We start from the raw sequence: 22,186 nt of genomic DNA on the forward strand, positions 1-22,186 counted from the left end.
GGGGGGGGTTGCATGCATGTGTCTGTGTGTATATGTGTGTGCTGCAGTACAGAAAGGTCAATACATCCTGAAACTGATGAATACTTTCCGCTTGTTTGCTGGTTGTTGAACAGACTTCTGGGAAAGTGCTTGAACAGCACTTCCTTGGCAAGGTCAAGATATTCTGTGTGTTTATGTGAGGGCTGAGGGAGGAGTATTTTACACTTCACGGCACATGAGACACTAAGAACTATGACTTATTCATAACCTGGTGAAGAAGGCGCTGTGGGTTTCTGCCTCCCAGTTGCGTTTGAAAGATAAATATCTTCAAACTGTCAGATCTTTGTTACTGCAGCTCTCCATGTGCCTGTGGAGTCACCGTCATAGATATGTATCATCACCAACACTGACAGGTCATGGAGTCTTATGCTTCTTTCATGAATCCTCCATGATGCTGAGTTTGACTGATGATACAATAGATATGCTACAAGATGAAAACTGACCAGCAGTGATGTGGTTCTGCATCTGATCTGAACCTGCTCATTCCCACACTCTGCTCTTTTGTCCTGACAGAAACCAAGCCTGCCACACAGGATAAGATGCACGTTGAGAGGGCCTGAAGCCAACTTACACACAGTTTTTCAATCCTTCATTCAGCAAGCCAACATGAACAGTCTCCTTGCTGCTATGAGACAAGCTTTCACTCATGGAATTTACAAAAAATCCAACCCATGGGCCAACGGCCAGCCATGTGGACTACAAGTTTGGCTGGGAAAACCTGCTGGCCAAGCAGGCTGTATGCTCAATAAAGTTTTTACTAATGAACAGGAACATCAGCTTGAGCCAAACCCTTTCAAAGCGCCAGACAAAGCAGTGGATACGAGGAATACTGTATGTGGGTCAGTCAGTTGGCCGTTAGTTAGAGGAGGTCGCTGTGTAGTAAATCTAGAGTAATTGGTCTGAGATATGAAGCTGAAGGCTCTGGTAGCATGCCAAGGTGCTGAGGTAATGCGTGCTGGCCACTACAGTCTGTTGTAGAGGGTGAAAGTGAATGAGGTCTGAAGGTGGGTAGTTGAGAGATCTAAAGTACAATTGACCCAGATTGGTCTGTAAAGGGAAGGTTAGACACGGCCGTTAGAGTTTGAAAGAAACAATTCCATTCATGGACATGAATTACAAAATTGAGAGAGATGATAGAAATGCTTTTGTTTCTCTATAATGGGCATGCCCTTGTTTAGATAAGTGTATCTGAGCCGGTGGATCACCCACCCAGATTGGATGACCCCACTCCCAGCTAATCTGGGCTGGGAGGACTCCATTAGCTCATTTTTCTTAACTCACACATCCTGAACCAGAAACCTCAAACAAGGGCAATCTGTTCCCTAAGCTGCTGTGTTTGGTCTGGTCTGGTCATGCATCTGGACCAGCCAGGAGGAAGGCCCTCAAACCAAAACCACATACGAGGCTGGTTCACCATCTTCAGGGCCACACAGATACTCAAACGAGATGTGGACAGTGGGGAAATCACAGGCCACTGATGAGGGTCTAATTTCCCTCTGTATCTCCAAAAATCAGAAACAAACCCCAAGAGATATGAAAGTAGTATGAAACATCAGAGATGGGCAGGACCAAACATATCCCTCTTTCATAAAAGAATGCAAGCAGCTGAGCTCTGGGTGAAGTGAGGGAGAATGAAGCAATGTAGCTTGAATATTGAACCACCCAAACACTTGGACAATATCACCCCCTCAGTTCTCAATTTCCCAATCAACTTCTTATTAATTTTCAAGGAGAGGCCTCATTCTCACTTCTTAATCAAGACTCTGTTCTGACATGGCAAAGTGTACGATGTAAGAACAGCAGGCAAGCCATGACATTAGCCGGAACAGAGGCACCCATGCCCTGCAGCAATGGCTTGTTTTCATCACAGCTCATTTTTGTGTATCTACTGAACAACAGATCGACACCAAGCTCTCTCCCAGCAGTCTGAAAGGCAAATCTGGAAAGGTGTGAAACCCAAACCACATCTACCATCACAGGTGGAGAGAGAACAAACCCTTTCAGACAATAAAGTATGAGAGAACTTACACCTAACACATGGGTTGTACATTATGGCTCCCCTTTGAATGTCACACCTAAACCTGCAGCCTCAGGGAGGCAAACATCCACCTGCTTTCACAGCATTCTTTACACTACAGACAGAGGTAATGAGTCGTCAAAACACACAAAGCATGAGAGAAGAAGCACAAAGATTAGTTGTTAACCAAACTTTCTTTGGTTCACACAGAGATTTCTCAGTCCTCATAGATATCATGAAACAATCAGAGCTGCTCTCTTCGAGAACTCTTTCTTGCTAACCATAACCATGTGAGCCACTTCTTTTGTAGCCTTTCATAAACAATGAATGAAAGAGTTGCAAGAGGAGAAAATGTTTCCCATGGATAGGCATTTACCACAACTTGTGTCTCAACTTCAGCTAGTGAGTGATGGCAGCCATCAAATGCATGTTTAGTGCTCCAGAGTTAGTTTAGATTTATGTTACAGACCCAGATTAAACACTATAAAACAATTCAAGCTGTAAAAAGTTAAATGTTATTCCCCGACAGTGTATGAAGAGCGAAGTATGCCAGCAGTTCTAGCTTTGAAATACAACCAGGGGAGCCCGAGGTTTCGATGACAATAGGAGGCCCCAAAATGTAAACAGCAAGTCAACAGTGAGAAGCCCTCCAACAGTGTGCTTAAACAATACAGCCCACTTTACTGACGCACAAACACAAAAACAAATACACACCCATAAACTGTGAAAGGTGCCATCCTGTGCTCACTCGTCCAGTGTATAACTGGATCAAAATGCATGACTTCCCCGGAGAAAAGTATCAACCAAGCTCGTGTGTGTGTGTGTGTGTGCCAAAAAGCCTGAATAAAATCGTCGCTCTTCATCTGGTGCGACTCAACTCAACAAAGGCTGCAGAAAGACGTGCCGACACCGGCCCCCTCACTCACTCTTCAGCTCTCAAAGACATGCCACCCTCTGCCCAGAATGCACTCTCTCATTCTTAAAGACGGGCCGCTTTGGCCCCTAACCTATTCAATCTGTGCAACACCCCGGCCCCTCACTCCCCACACTGACTGTGTAGTGGCCCCACAGTTTGTGACGTACAAAGCCCCTCAGTGACCCTCACATTTCACTTACACAAAGACAGAAAAGACATGGACTCTCTCTACTCCCTCCTCACTTCTTCAGCTGTCTCATCTGTTTCTGAAAAGATGATGGATGCACACACAAACTGTTCCTTTCTTCTTTTCCCGAAGAACTCGGCACTGTCCATTTTACAGACATGTTTGAAAGACCTCATGGGTGGTTTTTTTTGCATGTTAACTAAACAGCAACTTTGTATTACTTCATACATTGCACGTGTTTTAATTTGGTTTAGATTTCTACCTTCCAGGCAGCTACTGGTTTCTATTAAATGCTACCACATGGCAACCATATGACAACTTGCAGAAACTTGCTTAATCTATCACAACAAACATTTATCAATATTATATTACCATTAAAGTGGTAATATAGTTGTGAGCAGGTACAAAATAATCTTGTGCAAGCTTAGCTAAGCTAAGTAAAACACTAACAGGGGGAAAAGGCACACTTCAATGATTTTACATCAGACAATCAGTTTACTTGTCATGGAAAATACTACTTAACCTGTGAAAACTGCTGTATGAAAGAATTTTAGGATCCAGCTGTGTGGTGGATGCCTCTAAAGTTTCAAATGTCAGTGCATCCATGAAGGATAGTTTACAATTGGATTTCTGCACACTGGTAAATTCAATGGACAACAGTGAATCTTCTAGACCTATGGTATTTAACAATGTAAAGAACAGGCACTACTTCTACCAATAAATCACTGAGCTTCTTCTGTTGATGTTCAAAACACATATGTACAGGATGAAATCAATCACAGAAGATGCAGAATTGCCAATTTCTCTAAAGTCTGGTATAAACCTCAATAGATCAATTTAACATATAGCCAATAAGACTGAAAACATTTCCCTATCCTGTCTCTATCCTGTTGCTCCATCCAATGACAAGTAACAAGTCTGCACTTGTTATCTATGAGTTGTTAAAGCTCATTCTAGGAAAAGTAGGCAGGTTAGGGCAATGACACTAAAGTCAATTAAATCATAACCGCCTCATAAAATAACTCCTGGAATTTGTTGAACATTAAAAACAGCTGATTTGAAACACTGTAAATGGTTTTGAGTCTAGGTTTTTCGATGAAGGGCACTTTCTGAAAGACAGTAGTGGTTCCCTCATCTCATAATTTCACTACAGTGTGTCCTTGAACTCAACTAGAATAAACACTGAACATTTTCCTGGCTTTGTTTAGTTTATGATGTAGGCTAGCGCCACTTCCCCTCTCAGTGCGGTGCATATTAGACAGGGAGCTCCATGGGTGGCTCTCGCATAAGATGGACCTCCTCCCTGCACTTCAAGGACATGGGGTTGTGGTGGAAAGAAAGGGCAGACATGTGAAAGACAGGTAAAGAATTAAAAACAATATAAAAAGGAGTTGTGCTGAGATGTGCAACTGCTACAGAGTGTGGTCCAATCCAAATCCCACCAAAATATCACCATTCAAATTGCCTTCAGCAGTAGCTTCAACATTATCTCTGTGAATCAATGAAGCATGCAAACTTCACCTCCTTAATAACAGCTGCCAATTAACACTGCTATGCAATTATAAGCTTGAATCTCTGCAAAAGACAATAAAAAAGCTGATGACTGACAGTTAGAGGAACATTAACCTGCAAGACATGTTTGCATTGGTGTGTGTGTGTGTGTGACGAGTAAATCCAAGAACAGTTTAATTACTGACACTTTCTGCAACAGAATTAATATCTGCCAGCCAAAAAGGCAGATGTGTGAAATCAGTGCCTAAAACAGCTCCAGTGTGTTTCCTTGACCCTGTACTTACTGGTAGATGTTGCAGGCGCAAAGTGAAGACGCTGTCCTTTGTTTTTGAAACGCTGGTTCTTTTCCCGGGGCAGCACAGCTTTCCAAACGTTCATTCACTGGGTCTCCTTTCTTCAGGACGTTATTCTCTTTCCTTCTCCCTCTCACATAAAGACGTCCCACTACCATCTGACGTCGTCCTTTCTCCCCCTTTCTCTCCTCCCTCCACCCTCTTCCCCTCCCCCGCTCCGTTTGTCAGAGAAACAGAAGAAGAAGACCAAAGTTGCAGAGGTGATGATGATGATGATGTCGAGTTCCTGAATTCCGCCACTTCTCTTCCCACGAGCTCCTCCAATAAACGCGCAGAGCCTGATTTATTCACGCTCCTTCCTTTCAGCTTTTTCTTTGTCTGTGTAGTGCATTTCAACGTCTGGATGTTTGGAAAATAAAGGACAGGTTCTCTCTATTCTCGGTATCGCGACACTTAAAATTGAAGTAATTCCGTGTGCGTGTGTGTGCGTCCGTGTGTGTGTAGCTACACATGCTTGGCCAATAAAGCTTTTAATTCTGATTCTGATATAAAAGAGAGATTTGTAATACAATGGCTCACTTCAAACATATCAACCCATCAAAATATTAACAGTTGAATAGCCTGTAACAAAAATATTAAACACATAAAAGTGTTGGCTTTATTTTTAATGTGCATAATTAAAAATCCAGTTGACATCCTTAGTCAGCATGTTCCAGTATTGTACTGTGTGGTTTACAACTGGTGTTACTGTGTTATTGGCAGAGCTGTAGACTTGATTCAAGTTAGACTTCACTAAAGGTTAGGACTTCAGACTTAACTCGGCCTTGAATCTTGAAAGCAAAAACCTTAAAATGTCAACCTCATAAAATCCTACAAAAATGGTGGAAATGGTGCCCCTACATAGCTGCACATTATTGAATTATGATTTATACTTAAAATAATAGTTTAACATTTTGGTTAAAATAAAAACACTTATTTGTATTCTTTATTTACACTTTGGCTTAAACAAACAAGATATAACATGTTCAATAGGGAGCTTTAGAGGTGGGTCTTACCTTTGGACAGAGTCAGACCAGCTGTTTCCCAATGTTTCCAGTCTTTGTGCTAACCTAAGCTAACTGGCTGCTGGCTGTAGCTTTATACTTACCGCACAGACATGAGAGTGGTATTGATCTTCTCATCAAACTCTTGGCAATAATGCGAAAAGCATATTTTGTCCTATACATAAAAACATGGTATTGAGATTTTACTTGAGATTAATATAGGAATGCCTGAGACTTAATTTTAACATGACAGCTCTGGTAATTAGTTGTGGAATCACGTAGTTGTTTTCTTCATTGAAGGCTCCAGAAAATATTCCCGACCGTTAGCGTCTCTCTGCAAGCTGTGTCTCTTCCTGCTCTTTCCTCTCTTCTCACTCAGGGAGCTGAGCTAGAGACATAAACCACACTTATTACATTTTGGTATGTGGAACTGTGACAACTCAGGGAAGACTGTCACACTGGGAACGCATGAACATTTTAGGGAGGGCAACAACACTGCAGCAGGGAAAAGTGAATGACACTCTGCTTGTTTTGAAGGATTGTGTGGCTTGTAGGCAAAGTTATATGGTGATGGTCATAATTTGCCGGAGGAAGTCCATATAAGATGAGTGCAGACCTTGCACAGTTATGTTCAGAGTTACTTGAGTCTCAACATAGAAAGTATCTGAGCTATCATTTGCAGACAACTTTGGAAAAACATTCATGCGTTTATTTTTTTCAGGATGGAAACAATCTTTCTCAGGTCTTGGCACAGGTTTCTGGTGGATCTTAGAATAATGTTTGTCTTTAAGTCTGGTTTAAAAATCTGATTGTCTCGATTATCTCCTGATATCAGTCTCAGACCATCAGGTAGCAGTCAGCACTTAGTTGACAGAGTCCAAACTAAACATCAAGAAGCAGCATCACTTAATATGACTCACAAACTGTAGCTGAGGATATGGGACTGTCACCCTAAAATGCTACTCACAGGCAGACACCCATATTTCCTTAATGTCTAAATGTTAAATGCCTCTTTAATGCACTTTTTAGTCTTCCCAGCAAAAGCTTGTTGGACGTCTTTTTCCTTCTTAGCAAATTTCTTCACATGCATCTGTGTAATAAATACATATGGGGTTTAGACTGTCTGAAATGATGGTAAGCAAAGATCCCAAGAAGTACAGCACTTGTGACCACTGATTATCATGAGTTTTTAGGATATTCCCCTTTTTTTGCAGTGTTTGTGACTGTGCAACTTAAAAACCACACTGGTATTTTACTGATTCTCTCTGCATGATGTTTCAGTTATTTTCAACAAGCCATTTAAGACCTCAAAACACTCCAGCAATTCCTCTTCCCAGCCTGTTAACACCAGCTCTCATTTCCTGTCTGGGATGCTGCAGTGGGAGTTTGTTAAGTGCAGGCCTTCACGCCACCCTCCTGACATTTTTCACAGCCTCAAAGCCTCGTTCTCTGCACTGCAAGAGAGCCCACGTGTCTTTTGGTTGAGCCCTGCCTTCTCTCCACACCAGATCTGTCCATGTGTGTCATCATGGTGAGAACACTGTGGGAGGCAGAAAAGTCTGAAAATAGAGAAGTTTGGTCAAGACAATGCTCCGGTCTCAGAGGCAGGAGGATGTTCTTAGCTGCAGGGCAACTTCATGGGAAATGCAGACAGGACTTGTGAGACGGTGTCTGGGAGAAATGATTGGGCATGATGGTTAGTGGCTGTGGGGCGGAAGTTACGCTCTGTGCAGAAATTATGCCATGATGCCATTCCTGGTGCATATGTGTACAGATACTGTGTGTGTGTGTGTGTGTGTGTGTGTGTGTGAGTGTGTGTGTGTGTGTGTGTGTGTGTGTGTGTGTGTATGTGTGTGCTTGTGTGTGTGAGTGAAAAAAGTACTAGCAGTAGGCCTTTAACTTTAAATAATATAACCCATATACAAATCATGTCACATACATCATATGTGTTGGTGTTTAAGTTTCCAAGAATATGCCATTTGAGTTTTCAGAACACAAGTCAAAAACTAACCAAAGAAATTCTTGTGTCACACGCACACATTTTAGCAGATGCCTAAATCCTTCCACATAAACAAATACATCATAAAGTATAAAGCAGCTGTTCGCAACTTGGGGTTCGGGGGCCTCCATTGGGTCATGGGGTAAATCTGATGTGTGTGTGTCAAGATGATTAATGGGATGGACAAAATAATCATAAGAAGTTAAGCTCTTTTGTTTGGACTTTAATCTTTGTCGGTGTCAGTGCTTAACTTTTGTAACTCTTTGAATTTGTAAAGTAGACACTCCTTTATTTTAAGAGATTACAAGCACGCTTGTAACGTGGAGATTTGTCCAGTTTTAACTTGTTTGAGTTGTGAATGTGCCATTAGCTTCTCTAATCCACATTGACAAGATGGTGGTGAAGTTAAGTCCTGCACCAGATATGGCATTTAAAGAGTTGCTAAAAACCTCTGCTCAAAAATCCTTCAGCCTTGGAAATGTGGGAGACTTATGAGGGTGTGCGGATCACCCCTGCATCTGAAAGCTGCTGTAGTCAACGTTTTGGTCAACGTAAAACATGAGTCTAATTTTGTGTGGCTAAAACGACCTATATGGTAGTTTTTCTTTCTTCTCACTGCAATTTGATGTGATCTAAGGTAGAAGAACAATATTCTCTTTTTAAATGCATATTAATGTTACAACTTTTTAGGGGTCAAAGTTTGAACACTTTTCTCTCTGGCTGCTCTGTGGGGCTCCAAGAGATGCTTAAAATAATTTTTCAAAGTAACCTTTTCAAACCTGCAGATAACTGAAGAAGTTAGACTGAGGACATATGCTGTTAAATTGGCTTCCTTATGACTATCACTTGATTCAAGGGCTTTACACTATGTGAAACTTTACCTGGATAGCATGAAAGAGATATTGAATATTAACAAAGCAATGCCAAACAAGCACAATGACAAAACAGATTAATTTTTATCTCCTAAGCCTTATTTTTCCCTTAAAATAACTTGTGCTCATGTTTTTCTGACACAAACATACTGCCAGTCCTTGAAGAAAGTTAATTGGGGGTTAAAATTCCTCAGACCGGTGAGGTAAACATAAACATACAGTAGGCAGCGGTGTGGTCAGAGTCTTGGTATTCAGAAAAAAAGCATCCATCATTTTACGTTATTGTTTTGGGGGATTTCCCAGCAGTATACAGTTTGATGTTGGAAATGAGGTCACATTGGGACACACAAGACAGAAATAAGGTATGACATAGAGGTGACTTTGGACCACAAAAACACTGCAACAAAGAACATAACAGATTAGTTTGGTCACCCGAACAGAGCACACAGACCCTGCTGGGACAAGCCAATCATGACTATAGTCATGACTTTATTAGAAAGAAAATGCTCTGATGTCTTATTTTTTTCTCATGATGGATAATAATGTTGTCTCATTTCATCTACAAAAACAGCAGGGCTATTCAATCTGTGTCTGACTCATGAGTGTGCACACAAACACCCATAGAGTTCATCTTATATGGTGAATTTTCAGAGTATTTTGAGTACTTTGGCTCACCATTAGCTTTACAAATATTTGGACTCTTTGCTTATCCAAATTTTATTTATCTGACAAACCTTCTGCTACTCTCCACATATTAACAACCTGCGGACACAAGGAATGAACTAAAATACTGACACATTTCCCGTAAAATCACATTAAGCATTAAAACCTGACTAGCATCAACAGTTTTGCACTGCTGTTTGTTTTGCCAAAATAAATTTCAAAAGTTGCCAAAGTCTTGGATGCAGGTGACTTCATGAATTGTGTTTGGACATGTCTGTGGTTGCTAACAAACAAAAGAGAAACAACGCATACCATCTAACTCGATCTGATTTTTGAAGAGGGTCATTCCTCAGGCATGCTTTTCATGAGCAGTTTGTCCTATGTGATTTAAAATATAGAAAATGCACACAAGGATATAAGGTTTTGGTCAATGATTTGCTGCTCACAGTTACTTAAATCTTCATATGATATATACATTTTACTGGCTCATCTGGCTATTATTTGATGATAAATTCCCCTGCACTGATTGTCTTTTCATGTGCATTTGGCAGGCTGGCGCTGTTCAGTTTTCTGCAGCCAGGCTGTGAAACTTCACATTGAGATTAAAAGGAGCAGTTCAAAGACAAGTTACTGTAAAACCTCTGTACAGCTTGACATGTTTACAGTGTTTTCTCGCCAAGAGATAATGAAAAGAAGGTAATGAAAAGCTGTAGAGCTACTTTATTACAGTGAACGACAAGTGCGTTGGTTCAAACCGTCCCTCTCTTAACTTTAACAAGTTCACAAAGTTTATGTTCACCCGTGTTGAACAGCAACTACTTTAGTTAAGTCCTAGTACTACTCTGTGTCTTTGTTATTATAATACAAATACAAAACTGTATGTTGGTGACAAATTGAAGGACATAGAATGAAAAAGGAGGGAAGATGTTAAATGTAGAGATATGAGAAGACATTTTGTTTGTGCACAAATGCAAACACTTTTGAGGCAAAAGGAAGTCAGAAAGCTTTAAACTTGACTCCTGAGGAAGTGTGACGTGTTTGAAACACATTGCAATTCTGACTACAGGCCTTTTTTGAGTTCCTTTTACTACCTGCACTTGTTCACAAACTAAGCATTTTAAAAAAGTGTTTACTTCTCTACTTTTCTCATTCGACGCATTTGGGAGGTTGATTCTCCACAGAAAGTAAGAAAGGAAAAATAAAAAGTAAAAAACATGGCTTAAAGTGTCTTAGAAAGGCGTTGGGCCACCACGAGCCGAACGAACAGCTTCTGTGCTCAAAAAGGATGAACATTGTTCTTCCAAAAGACCTTCCCTCATTTGGTGTTTTGAATGTTTTTGATTTCAACTGGATTGATATCTGGTGACCGCAAAGGCCTTAATCACCTTAATCATTCACATATTTCTAATACTATATCAAACAGTTCAGTGACCTCTTGCATGGGAGCATATGGATTGTTTATTGGTTTCATTGTCTGAATGCAAGAGCAAAAAGCCTATACTGAAAAAAGTGTACAATCATGCCCTCTTGTGTCTCAAAGTAGTATTACATTGTACACTTACTTTACTACCTTAGTTTTGTTTAGTACATTTAAAAAACTAAGAAGAAGTGGGTCATGATGCTAACAGATGCTATTTCTTACAACCAGTGTCTTTATACAACACAAGAGACATAAAAAAAAAACAAGCCTTCAAAGACTACAACCAGTTTATTAGGTCACAGAGTGATCTCCCTCTCCTTCTCTCCTCAATCACTCACTCAGTGTCTCTCTCCCTATTTATCTGTCTGTGGCCTACAAATCCACAAAAAATGGACAGTTTCAGCAGAATGTCTTCTTCAGCTTGAGCTGTGATTGGACCAGAAGAAGGGGTGGAGGTAAACAGAAGGCTGCAGTTGCACAGACAGTCCCTCTATAACAGGAGAGGAGAGAGTGAAGCAACACCGAAAACAGAACATGTGTGAAGGTTATAGGAAGAAAAGACATCAAGAGGTGGGTTAGTTTGGCTCTAAAGGCTCTGATGGACATCCTTTTACTGCACTCAGCACAGGCTGTATACACGTACACACACACACAAACTCAGGCCAGTAAACAAGAATGTGCAATGACATATTGTTGCGCACTGAAGAAAAACGGGCAAGATCACCAATAATCAACATATAACAACAGCATTACCATAACTCACAATGCAGGTTACAATTCAGAAACATAATCTAATGTCAAGAATTACAATTTGGGGTGTTACACAAGCTTCTCTCTGTTGCCACCTGGCCAATAGAGCATGTGACAAGTCCAACACTTTATCAGTTTGTTAGGAGTCAATTGTTAACCACAGCTTTATCAGTGTCAGTGCCCAGGTCAAATGTGTGTCGCCACAGAAAGATCCAGGCTTGCAAACTTGCAATTTTGTGCACCCTCCTCCTCCTCCACCCTCATGTGTCAAATCTGGTCTTTTTCCCAGCCAGCATCACTCCAAACCCTCATCCTTTCAACCATACCAGCTCCAGTTCCCACCATCAGCCATCAGACATTAGCCATCAGACCCCGTTTCTTATCATTTTTGTCCTTTCACCCTCTGCTTGCGTCAGTCTTTTTTCAACTGCATGGACGGCCTCCGTTCTGGCCTCAGTTCTAGCCTCAGCCTGCGAGAAGTTTTGGCTACAAAGAGAAAATGTCACTCAGTGCAGCTGCTGGTCAGCGCCTGATACTCCAACTCGAATAGCTGGAATAACTCAGAAGAAATGAGATATGGTAGAAATACACAACGTAAATAGATTTCATAAAACTGAATCTATGGCGTAATTTCACCAGGCCCCACATGTAGTAACTCTTGATGTGGTTTCTGTGAAAAAAAGAGAAGGAGATAGAGAGGAAGAGCTTTAAAACCTTGTACCTAAAAGATGGTGATCACTGGAAGAGAAAGATGCCTTTCTAAAAACTATTTATGTACAAATGTTGCATAAGCCGTTTGGTCATTCAACATTTTGTAATGTGGGCAGTGTGCATGGTGAGCAGTGATCCCTTTGGTGCATTTGGAGGTCATTTCAGAACAGTCTTACGCTTCAGTGTGCACTTGGAATTTAGAGTCTCTTTGATAGAGGAGATCAGCTTCCTGACTCAGCACTTCAGTGATACTTGACACATTAGAGCTATTTCTGCTCTTACACGTAAATACACATACACTCAAACATGTTGACAAACACTCACTAAAAACTGTGCAACACACATGTACGTGTAAACACTCAAGCCTGAGGAAAGAAGTTCAGAAGGTTTGTTATGGTGCTGCCTTTGCAAGGAAAACTGTTACACCTTACAGTAAACAGACCACTCCTTTCTAAATGCGGCCAGGGCAAAAGAACATTACATTAAAGTTGCCTGTGAGGAGTTTGATGAATGACTGGGTTGTGTGAACACAGGCATCACCCTTCCCTCCAGTGTGAGCATTTAGTAACTCTTTTTGTTTTGTTTTTTTGGCTGCTCTGTTTGGTAACCACTCACATGCTAAAGGTTAAAGATTCCCAGTCTTTCTGACCTTCATGTTTCCTGTTTGTCTGAGCGTATTTTTATCCAGATGTGAAACATAACTATAAACAAGACATAAAAACATTTGGCTTAAAGGCATAGGTGGACATTTTGGGAAATATGATTCTTCACTTTCTTGCCAATCGATTTAGCTGAGAAGATTAATACCACTCTCATATCTCCTACATATGAAGCTACAGCCAGGAGATGGTTAGCTTAGCTTAGCACAAAGCCTGGAAACAAGAGGAAACAGCTAGCCTGGCTCTATCTAAAGCGCATTAAATGTAAAAATGTCATATCTTATTTGTTTAAAGTGTAAAAGAAATAAACAGTAAAAATAACAGTTTGTGGTTTTCCAGGGGATTACATACTGCTTTTTGGCGTGGGGAAGTGACTTTTTGGAGTGCTGTCGTTGTCACCATGAGGTTGACTCTAGGACTACACAGTTTTTCTCACAGATTAAACAATAGCAACATAATGTTTTACAGTTATGAGCTTTACAGTGGGCATTGTAATTTGTTATCTTTGGACAGAACCATGTGTATCCCCCTATTTCTGGTTCTTGTGCTAAGTTAAGCTAACTATGTTCAGGCTCTAGAGTCTTGTTTAACAGACAGATCTGAGAGTGATGTCATCTCATCTACTCTCTGCAAGAAAGCAAATAGAAATGGGATCTCCACTAGAATTTTGTGCTCTGGGTTTGAACAGCTAGTGCCAGAATCAATTTTTGGGAAATGTAACACTTTTACTTAGTGCAGTAACCACAGTCAGTTTTGGTTAACAGAAAGAAATGTGATCTGTGCAACTTCAATTCAAGCTTATGAAAACCCACGGTGGACTATAGATTAGAGGCGTTTTTCAGAACTTTGACTCTGTTGATAAACACCTTAGGGAGGCCTATCTGTAACATTCCTCCTGAAACTGGATAGATCCAGAGCTTACAGAACGAAACACCACCACTCTACTGAAGGTCAATACCCCTGTGTGTGTGTGTGTGTGTGTGTGTGTTTCATGTTTGTATGTCTTGCTGGGACTTGAACCTAAATGCACACCAACCAATGGGGACTTGTGTCAAAACTTTTTGTCCCCACGGGTAGAGACTGCTTTTTGAGAGTTAAGACTTGGTTCTGGGGTTCAGGTTACAATTTTGTTAAGCTTAGGCATGTAGATATTATGTCATAAAGAACAGAGAAACAACGTGTGTGTGTGTGTTGCAGCTCTATGTCTGTTATAGTATGTTTTGTATGTGCCAATGCTTCTTTGCACAACCCAAGACTAAAACACAAGAGTTTTAGAAAACACAAACCACAAATATTTCTGTTCTGTTATAAGATCTTCAAAACTGGATTCAGCGCAACATAAAACATAGACACGATTCAGTCAGTCACCAATAATCACTTGTCAGTCTTGTGTACCAAGATTAACAGGAATGTAAGCAATTGGAAAGAGGTGCATTGCACAAACTTTTATCTTCAGGCTTTTGTAGAAAGTCCTGTGAGGACACTGTAGGGTAAGGTCACACAAAGAAGACCTGGAGAATTTAGTTTGATGATAGCAGGTTGGTTAACAAGGGGTCATAAACATGTATGAATATTTTATAAGTTAAGCTAATTTGCACAATTAAAGTAAACTCAAAAACACAATAAAGATGCTTGGGTATGTTAAACTTAACCTGCTACATTATTTTATTTGTTACACTGTGGCCCACACAGTTTTACATATATATTAAAGGGGTCATATTATGCTTTTTTGAAATTTCACATGTCCTTGGTCTTCTCTGAATGGACTGTTACAACCCATGCCATCTTCATTGATCTGTAAACCAGACTATGTTGCACAATTTCCAAACAGATATGTGGCAATTAGACATGAATTTGGCACCGAAATGAAATTCTGCAGTTCACCCAGCAGTATAAAACTGGTGAGGACATCTATCAGCACTCTCTTCTCACTCTTTGCCAAAGGAGGAGTTTGCTGTTACCAATTGCTTGGTGCTGCAGCTGAAACTGGGAAAAAAGAGATGGCACCTGTCAGGAAGGTAAAGTAATCTATGTTATTCTACAGAGAAGAGAGATTTTGATTCCTCAGGCTAAGATCTGCTTTTATCTTTGCACCTTTGTACCTGGACTGTAGCCTCTCTCACACAAACACACACAGAATCATTGCACACATGATCTATTTATCAACTTCACATATACTGCAAAACTGTTCACGTACAAATGTCTGTGTTATTATATTATCTTTAAATCCCACACATTTTGTCTGTCCCTTGTTGTCCTTCTTCTCTCTTGTATTTCTAGAGATATTAAGTAATCAACAAAATATCAATAAGCTCATAAGCCATTCAGTGTAGATGGTGATGTGTGTGCATGGGTCCCTCTGCTCCAACAGGGTCTCCTTGAGCGTCTGAATGCTGGGGAGGTGGTGATTGGCGATGGCGGCTTTGTGTTTGCTCTGGAGAAGAGGGGGTATGTGAAGGCCGGACCATGGACTCCTGAGGCTGCTGTCACACACCCTGAGGCCGGTAAGACAGCTCACATATTGTATCCGAAACCACATGAAGGCCGTAGGGAAGGTGCACAAACCTAAATGCACAAAATTTTCCCTTTAATGTGACAAATCATTATGTTTCCGCCAGTGCGGCAGCTTCACAGGGAGTTCCTGAGGGCAGGATCCAATGTAATGCAGACATTCACATTCTATGCCAGCGATGACAAACTGGAAAACAGGGGTCAGACCTTGAGAATCACTGTGAGTATCAACAACAACAAGTAGAACTATAGCACTTTACAACCGCCATTACCGAGATTGTGCAGATCTTGCAAATTTCGCTTTACCCGTTACTGATGTATCAAGAAACATGGTATGTATTGTACAAAGTATGATCCTCAACAAAGTCATCCCCTTCCTCATTCTTTCAGGGGACACAAATCAATGAGGCAGCCTGTGACCTGGCAAGGGAAGTAGCCAGCGAAGGAGACGCAATGGTAGCTGGTGGAGTGTCTCAGACTCCATCCTACCTGAGCTGCAAGAGTGAGACAGAGGTTAAAGCCATCTTCAAGAAACAGCTGGAAGTGTTCATGAAGAAGAATGTGGATTTCCTGATTGCTGAGGTGGACACACGTCTTATTTCCTTTCGTTAAGTGCGCAAGTCACGTCTACACTTCTATAACCTGAAATATTAGTGGAACAAATAAGTGCTCAGTGGTGAATACGTTGTTTCTGTCGTACTGCAGTACTTTGAGCATGTTGAGGAGGCGGAGTGGGCCGTGCAGGTGTTGAAGACCAGCGGAAAGCCCGTAGCTGCTTCTCTGTGCATTGGACCGGAGGGAGACATGCACGGCGTCTCACCTGGGGAGTGTGCTGTCAGGCTGGTGAAGGCCGGTACGTATTTCATCCACCCTGCACGGTCTCATGATTTTTCCTTTTGTTTCTTTCCTCGAAAGTCAGCTGTGTAACAACCATTTTTCTCTGTTCTCCAGGTGCCCAGATTGTGGGAGTCAACTGCCACTTTGACCCCATGACCTGTGTGAAGACTGTTAAGATGATGAAGGAGGGAGTGGAGCAGGCTAAACTAAAGGCTCACTACATGGCGCAGCCCCTGGCATACCACACCCCTGATTGCAACTGCCAAGGATTCATCGACCTCCCAGAATTCCCATTCGGTAATATGCTTTGCTTGGACATTGAAAGAAAAAGACACACATCTGCCAAGTAACTGTCATGCAGGCGGTGGCTTTTCACAACTTTTCTTTCTGCTCTCAGCCCTGGAGCCCAGGATCCTGACCCGCTGGGACATGCACAAGTATGCCAGGGAAGCCTACAAGGCTGGCATCCGATTCATTGGTGGCTGCTGTGGGTTTGAACCTTATCACATCAGGGCCGTGACAGAGGAGCTGGCCCCTGAGAGAGGGATACTGCCCCCTGGCTCAGAGAAACACGGAATGTGGGGCGCTGGTCTGGAGATGCACACCAAACCCTGGGTCAGAGCCAGGTAAACCATCTAAAATATTTAAGACACTTCAATGTACACAATTTCAGGAATACTATTATTTGGTGCATCCTTTCTCTGTGTGTAACGTGTGTCTTTATCTTACCTCCTCTAGGGCCCGTCGTGACTACTGGGAGAATCTCTTACCCGCATCCGGCCGTCCCAAATGCCCGTCCCTTTCCACACCAGAGGGCTGGGGTGTGACCAAGGGCCACGCTGACCTGCTGCAGCACAAAGAGGCCACCAGCGCACAGGAAATGAAGCACTTGCTGGAGATGCAGAAGAAGGCGAAGTCCTCTGCATGAGCGAGGCAGAGCGGGAAAACCGAGGCACCCATCCCTTTAGTCGGTCAACAAGGGAGGGATAAGACTAAAGGAGTGAAGTCTTTCCCAGTTCCATTTAAAGATGAAAAGCACTCAGTAACAGCGATGCTCCAGTATGGTGTAATAATATGTAAACTCCAAAACAATAAACCTGAGTTTGTCACTTAATTTTGTTGCAACAAACACAACCCTGAAAGAAACAGTGTGTAACAGTGTTTAATTATTTAATTATGTCACCCATTCACAAATGCACTGATGTACAAGTTACTCAATCCTTACTGGTTTATTAAAAGTGGTTGCCTACTGTTAAGTAAGTGCATCTATTTACGGTCAAAAACACCCACAAACTAAACAAGAAGAAAACACATTAACAACCGTAATAAAACCGGACCAAACTAGGAGCACACACTCACAGTACTCTCGTTCAGTAAAAGAGGGGAGGGCAAGGAGTAAATATTGCAGTTGTGTAACCTGCCTCTTACCAATCAGAGCAGCTCTTACTCAGAACCCTCCCCTACTTCAGAGAGATTTATAGTGACCCTCTGCTCCTCTCTAATGTGGCTTTAGCCTCTCAAAGTCTGAGCAGTCAGGGGTCCACAGAGCAGCAGTATTATGGCAACGGGAAAGAAGGTATGTGTGGACGTTTGTGGAAAGGCGGGGTGGGCTAGCAGAATTTCCATGCAGGGAATTACAACTGGTAGTTTTGTGGAATGCCAATGATTATAATATGTGTGATGTCTCTCTTGAGCTCCAAACTGAAACAGTTATTGAACAACTGAATGTAATATAATGGTAAATTAACCACAAACAACAAATGACAAAATTGCAAAATTACAAATTGCAAAGACACATATTTTCTCACCTATTCTAGTAGTATCTAGCCATGCAGATAGATTGGCTTTATTTGTCCAGGTGTCTGAGATCTCTGACTCCATCCCAATGCCCTGGAGGTTAAGGTGTTTATTCTTAAAATTAGTTAGATTTCAGCACACATATAGGTTTTTTGATCTACTGCATTCTGAAATACTCTAAAAAGTAAAAATATTTTAGTAAATTAAAGTAGTAGAAGTAAAATCATTTTAAATAAAAGCGGAATTATGTGAATAAACAAATAACTAAATAAATACCAAGTACCACTGCAGTGAATTCAAACTCATCACAGTAATAGCCATTCACAGTTTACACTTTCTGACTGAATGCATTTTACAGACAGACACAGAGTCTAAAGTGTAATAATTAGGGTCTTTTCAGACTGAGGCGACCTAACAGCTCACACAAAGTCTAAATTTTACTTTGACAGCCAAGCATGTTGGAAAAGGTGCAGCTCAATCTGTCATTACCAGCAGCGCAGCTGTTCTCACACATAATCTGCTTTCTTGATGATTCCGTCATTGACAGAAGGTGTGTGTGGCACTGAATTGGGGAAACTATTATGCATGATCCATATTACACAGATATCCGTTTCTATTTATTTCTGGTATCTAAGCAGAGTCAGTCTGGCCAGAGGAGGGACATAATGCTGTACAGGATCTATACTGGAAGGGAGCACACTGGTCCCAGCTGGTGTTCTTTGAATGAAAGCCTGCAGACCCTTTACCCTCAGTGGCTCTAGTCATATTCACTCTGCATTGATCCGTTATCACAGGGAATCTTGGAGCGTCTTGATGGTGGGGAGGTCGTGATCGGCGATGGAGGCTTTGTGTTTGCCCTGGAGAAGAGAGGCTACGTGAAGGCCGGCCCCTGGACACCCGAAGCTGCCGCAGAGCACCCTGAAGCAGGCGAGAACAAGCTGTGTTACCAACTTTAATACTCTGTTACAACTTAAAATGGCTTGTCTTCATTATCTTTTGCAAGTGTTCTTTGCAAATTACTTTTCCTTATGCATTATGTGCCACAGTTTAGATGGATTTGTTAGTATGTTCACCTTATGATAATCTGTTTGCTTGATGATTTTCAGTGCGACAGCTGCACAGGGAGTTCCTGAGGGCAGGGTCCAACGTTATGCAGACCTTCACCTTCTACGCCAGTGATGACAAACTGGAGAACAGAGGGAACAAGCTCACCTTCACTGTGAGTTAATTGGGACATCACACCACTTACACAGGAATACACAGAATATTATACAGGTGACTTTTCTTGCCTTTGTTTCACCATAAATTGACTTTGACCTGCAGGGAGCTCAGATCAACGAGGCCGCCTGCGATTTGGCCCGTGAGGTTGCCAATGAGGGCGACGCTCTGGTTGCCGGAGGAGTGTCTCAGACTCCGTCCTACCTGAGCTGCAAGAGTGAGACAGAGGTGAAGGCCAGCTTCAAGAAACAGCTGGATGTGTTCATCAAGAAAAATGTGGACTTCCTGATTGCTGAGGTAGAGGTTTTCTATCCAAAACACCACTTAACCATAAGGGCAACTGCATTTATTCCACAATATTTAGCCATTTTCTGGTGTATGTTGTTAATTATGAAAGCCGTGTCATGCCAGGAACATGGTTTGACTTAGTGCTGATGTCTCTGTCCGGCAGTACTTTGAGCATGTTGAAGAGGCCGTGTGGGCTGTGGAGGTGCTGAAGGAGACAGGGAAGCCTGTGGCTGCGTCTCTGTGTATCGGACCAGAGGGAGACATGCATGGTATCTCCCCTGGACAGTGTGCTGTCAGGCTGGTCAAAGCCGGTGGGTACAGAGCTCTCTAAACTAAACCCATGAGCACAATTTACTTTTGGAGCTCAATCTAAAAGGGATAGCCACATTTTTTTTTCTTAATAGATGATCTAAATTGTAGTTCCAGGTTTTATATGCTGGAAGGTAATGTAGGAGAAGCACAAAACTTGATATTTAACTTTAAACTTGTTCAAATTAGGTCATCTTGTCCTCACCTGACCTCACTGTCGTGTGAGGCAGTGTTTCCTGACATGACACTTCGGTCATCTACCGGTGTTATGATTTGATAACTGGGACCACTCTACATGCCAAAACTGTGTCCAGTAGTTGTTCTATTGAGTCACCAGCTTTAAAATGTTTGCCATTAAAAGGAATCAGCCGAATTTAAAATGTCATCTACCCAAACCTTGCAACCACAACTTCAAGGCACAGTTGGTGTTGTCTCTTCTACATTGCTTATCTGTAATGGCCAGCTCACACTAATGCATGTTCTGCTGTAGGTGCCCAGATTGTTGGAGTCAACTGCCACTTTGACCCCATGACCTGCGTGAAAGCTGTCAAGATGATGAAGGAGGGAGTGGAAAAGGCCGGACTGAAGGCTCATTACATGGTGCAGCCCCTGGCATACCACACTCCTGACTGCAGCTGTCAGGGATTCATCGATCTGCCAGAATTCCCCTTCGGTAATATTAAACTGTGTTGCATTTAATTGTCACCATTAAGTTAACGCACATTCTTTCTCAGTGTGCATGTACTGCATTACATTGGAGCAAGGTCAACCGTTCAACAGAGAAATACACAATTTCACCAAAAGCAACCAACCTGCAGTCAAATGTGTATAAAACCAGAATCTTCTGTCAGGTCTGGAGCCCAGGATCCTGACCCGCTGGGACATGCACCACTACGCCAGAGAGGCCTACAACGGTGGCATCCGCTTCATTGGTGGCTGCTGTGGATTTGAGCCTTATCACATCAGGGCTGTGGCAGAGGAGCTGGCCCCTGAGAGAGGCTTCCTCCCAGCTGCATCAGAGAAACACGGCAGCTGGGGAGCTGGTCTGGAGATGCACACCAAGCCCTGGGTCAGAGCCAGGTCAGGAGCAACTTTTAATATTTTAATCTCACTGGTAGTCACTGAATACCAAAAAGATGCTGCTAAACTCAGTCACATGTGAAATTTTGAGTTATTCAGCACCAGTGAGTACTAACTGTTATGAGTGTTACTGTCTTTTCGTCTCTTTTAGAGCCCGTCGTGACTACTGGGAGAACCTGAAGCCAGCCTCTGGCCGCCCCCTGTGTCCCTCCATGTCTGCCCCCGACGGCTGGGGTATTACCAAGGGCCACATTGATCTTATGCAGCAGAAAGAGGCCACCTCTCAGGACCAACTCAAGCAGCTATTCGACAGGTCAAAGACCCACTGAGTCAGTCTGTGTCCTTCGGACCTGGCTGCAGAACTGAGTCAAACAGCCGTGCCGTTGAGTTACTGACGATGATGATCTGCACATAGTGCTGCACCTAACAAACATATTGTCAGGGGCCGAATCTTCACTTGACACTAGCACTGTTCTGTGCATCTGCTGATTGCAGATCTGTAGTTCAAGTTAGGAGACGGCCCATGTTAAGATTAGGACCTTTTGTTTTTTCATGACTCTGGATCAGTTTGTTTAATTAAAAGTATCTAATAAAATGTGAATTAATAAATAGGCTGTTGTGATGTAGTTTCTTGCTGTGGATGGGCAGGTGGAGGCGGGCTGGTAGATATTTTTCTGCTTTATCAATTTCACCTTCTGTAGATATGTGATCATGTACACAAACACAGTTATTTTTGGACAGAACTATCATGCATGGACAAATATAATATAGACATGTTGTAATAGAGCAAAGCCTTAGTGCAATGAGGATAACATTTAATGATTAAGTTTACATAAGTGGGCTTATTCTTGCCATGGAAAAAGACAGTTCTCTCTCTGCAGTCTCCACAATATAATGTCAGAACATAAAAATTTTGGAATCACTTAGTCCCACACTGTGGTTCAAGGGCTGGAGATGGGCTTTTTTTCCTGAATGTGGAATAATTACACATGAGTAAAGACAGACCCTCAACATTGCACGGCTTCAGATAATCGTAAAATGAATGAGGAATCCAGTAGATGGCGG

At 42.0% G+C, this 22,186-nt stretch overlaps 3 protein-coding genes across 4 annotated transcripts in view; 2 read left to right on the forward strand and 1 right to left on the reverse strand.

The window, feature by feature from the left end:
• The window catches only part of LOC123961009 (LHFPL tetraspan subfamily member 2a protein-like), a 13,221-nt gene extending 8,122 nt beyond the window's left edge, over nt 1–5,099 (reverse strand). The window contains exon 1 of one of the 2 annotated variants that reach the window (XM_046036092.1): nt 4,956–5,099. The gene's annotated coding sequence lies outside the window, so the exon portion shown is untranslated. Of the gene's footprint in view, nt 1–4,680; nt 4,700–4,955 lie in introns of those variants that run through there. The other variant, XM_046036094.1, reaches the window with a different exon arrangement.
• Nucleotides 5,100–15,020: 9,921 nt separating this feature from the next.
• LOC123960859 (betaine--homocysteine S-methyltransferase 1-like) lies at nt 15,021–17,575 on the forward strand. Its single transcript, XM_046035845.1, has 8 exons — nt 15,021–15,099; nt 15,453–15,585; nt 15,700–15,812; nt 15,983–16,174; nt 16,298–16,445; nt 16,544–16,726; nt 16,827–17,055; nt 17,168–17,575. Exons 1-8 carry the CDS (start codon nt 15,082–15,084, stop codon nt 17,355–17,357), a joined length of 1,206 nt encoding a protein of 401 aa, XP_045891801.1. The 5' UTR covers nt 15,021–15,081; the 3' UTR covers nt 17,358–17,575.
• A 383-nt stretch (nt 17,576–17,958) lies between these two features.
• LOC123960860 (betaine--homocysteine S-methyltransferase 1) lies at nt 17,959–21,678 on the forward strand. Its single transcript, XM_046035846.1, has 8 exons — nt 17,959–18,005; nt 19,021–19,153; nt 19,333–19,445; nt 19,550–19,741; nt 19,896–20,043; nt 20,532–20,714; nt 20,893–21,121; nt 21,273–21,678. The coding sequence occupies exons 1-8, from the start codon at nt 17,988–17,990 to the stop codon at nt 21,448–21,450; spliced, it is 1,194 nt and encodes a 397-aa protein (XP_045891802.1). The 5' UTR covers nt 17,959–17,987; the 3' UTR covers nt 21,451–21,678.
• Nucleotides 21,679–22,186: the final 508 nt, after the last annotated feature.

Source organism: Micropterus dolomieu, linkage group LG21 (assembly GCF_021292245.1).
Source record: "Micropterus dolomieu isolate WLL.071019.BEF.003 ecotype Adirondacks linkage group LG21, ASM2129224v1, whole genome shotgun sequence".
Classification (NCBI taxonomy): domain Eukaryota; kingdom Metazoa; phylum Chordata; class Actinopteri; order Centrarchiformes; family Centrarchidae; genus Micropterus; species Micropterus dolomieu.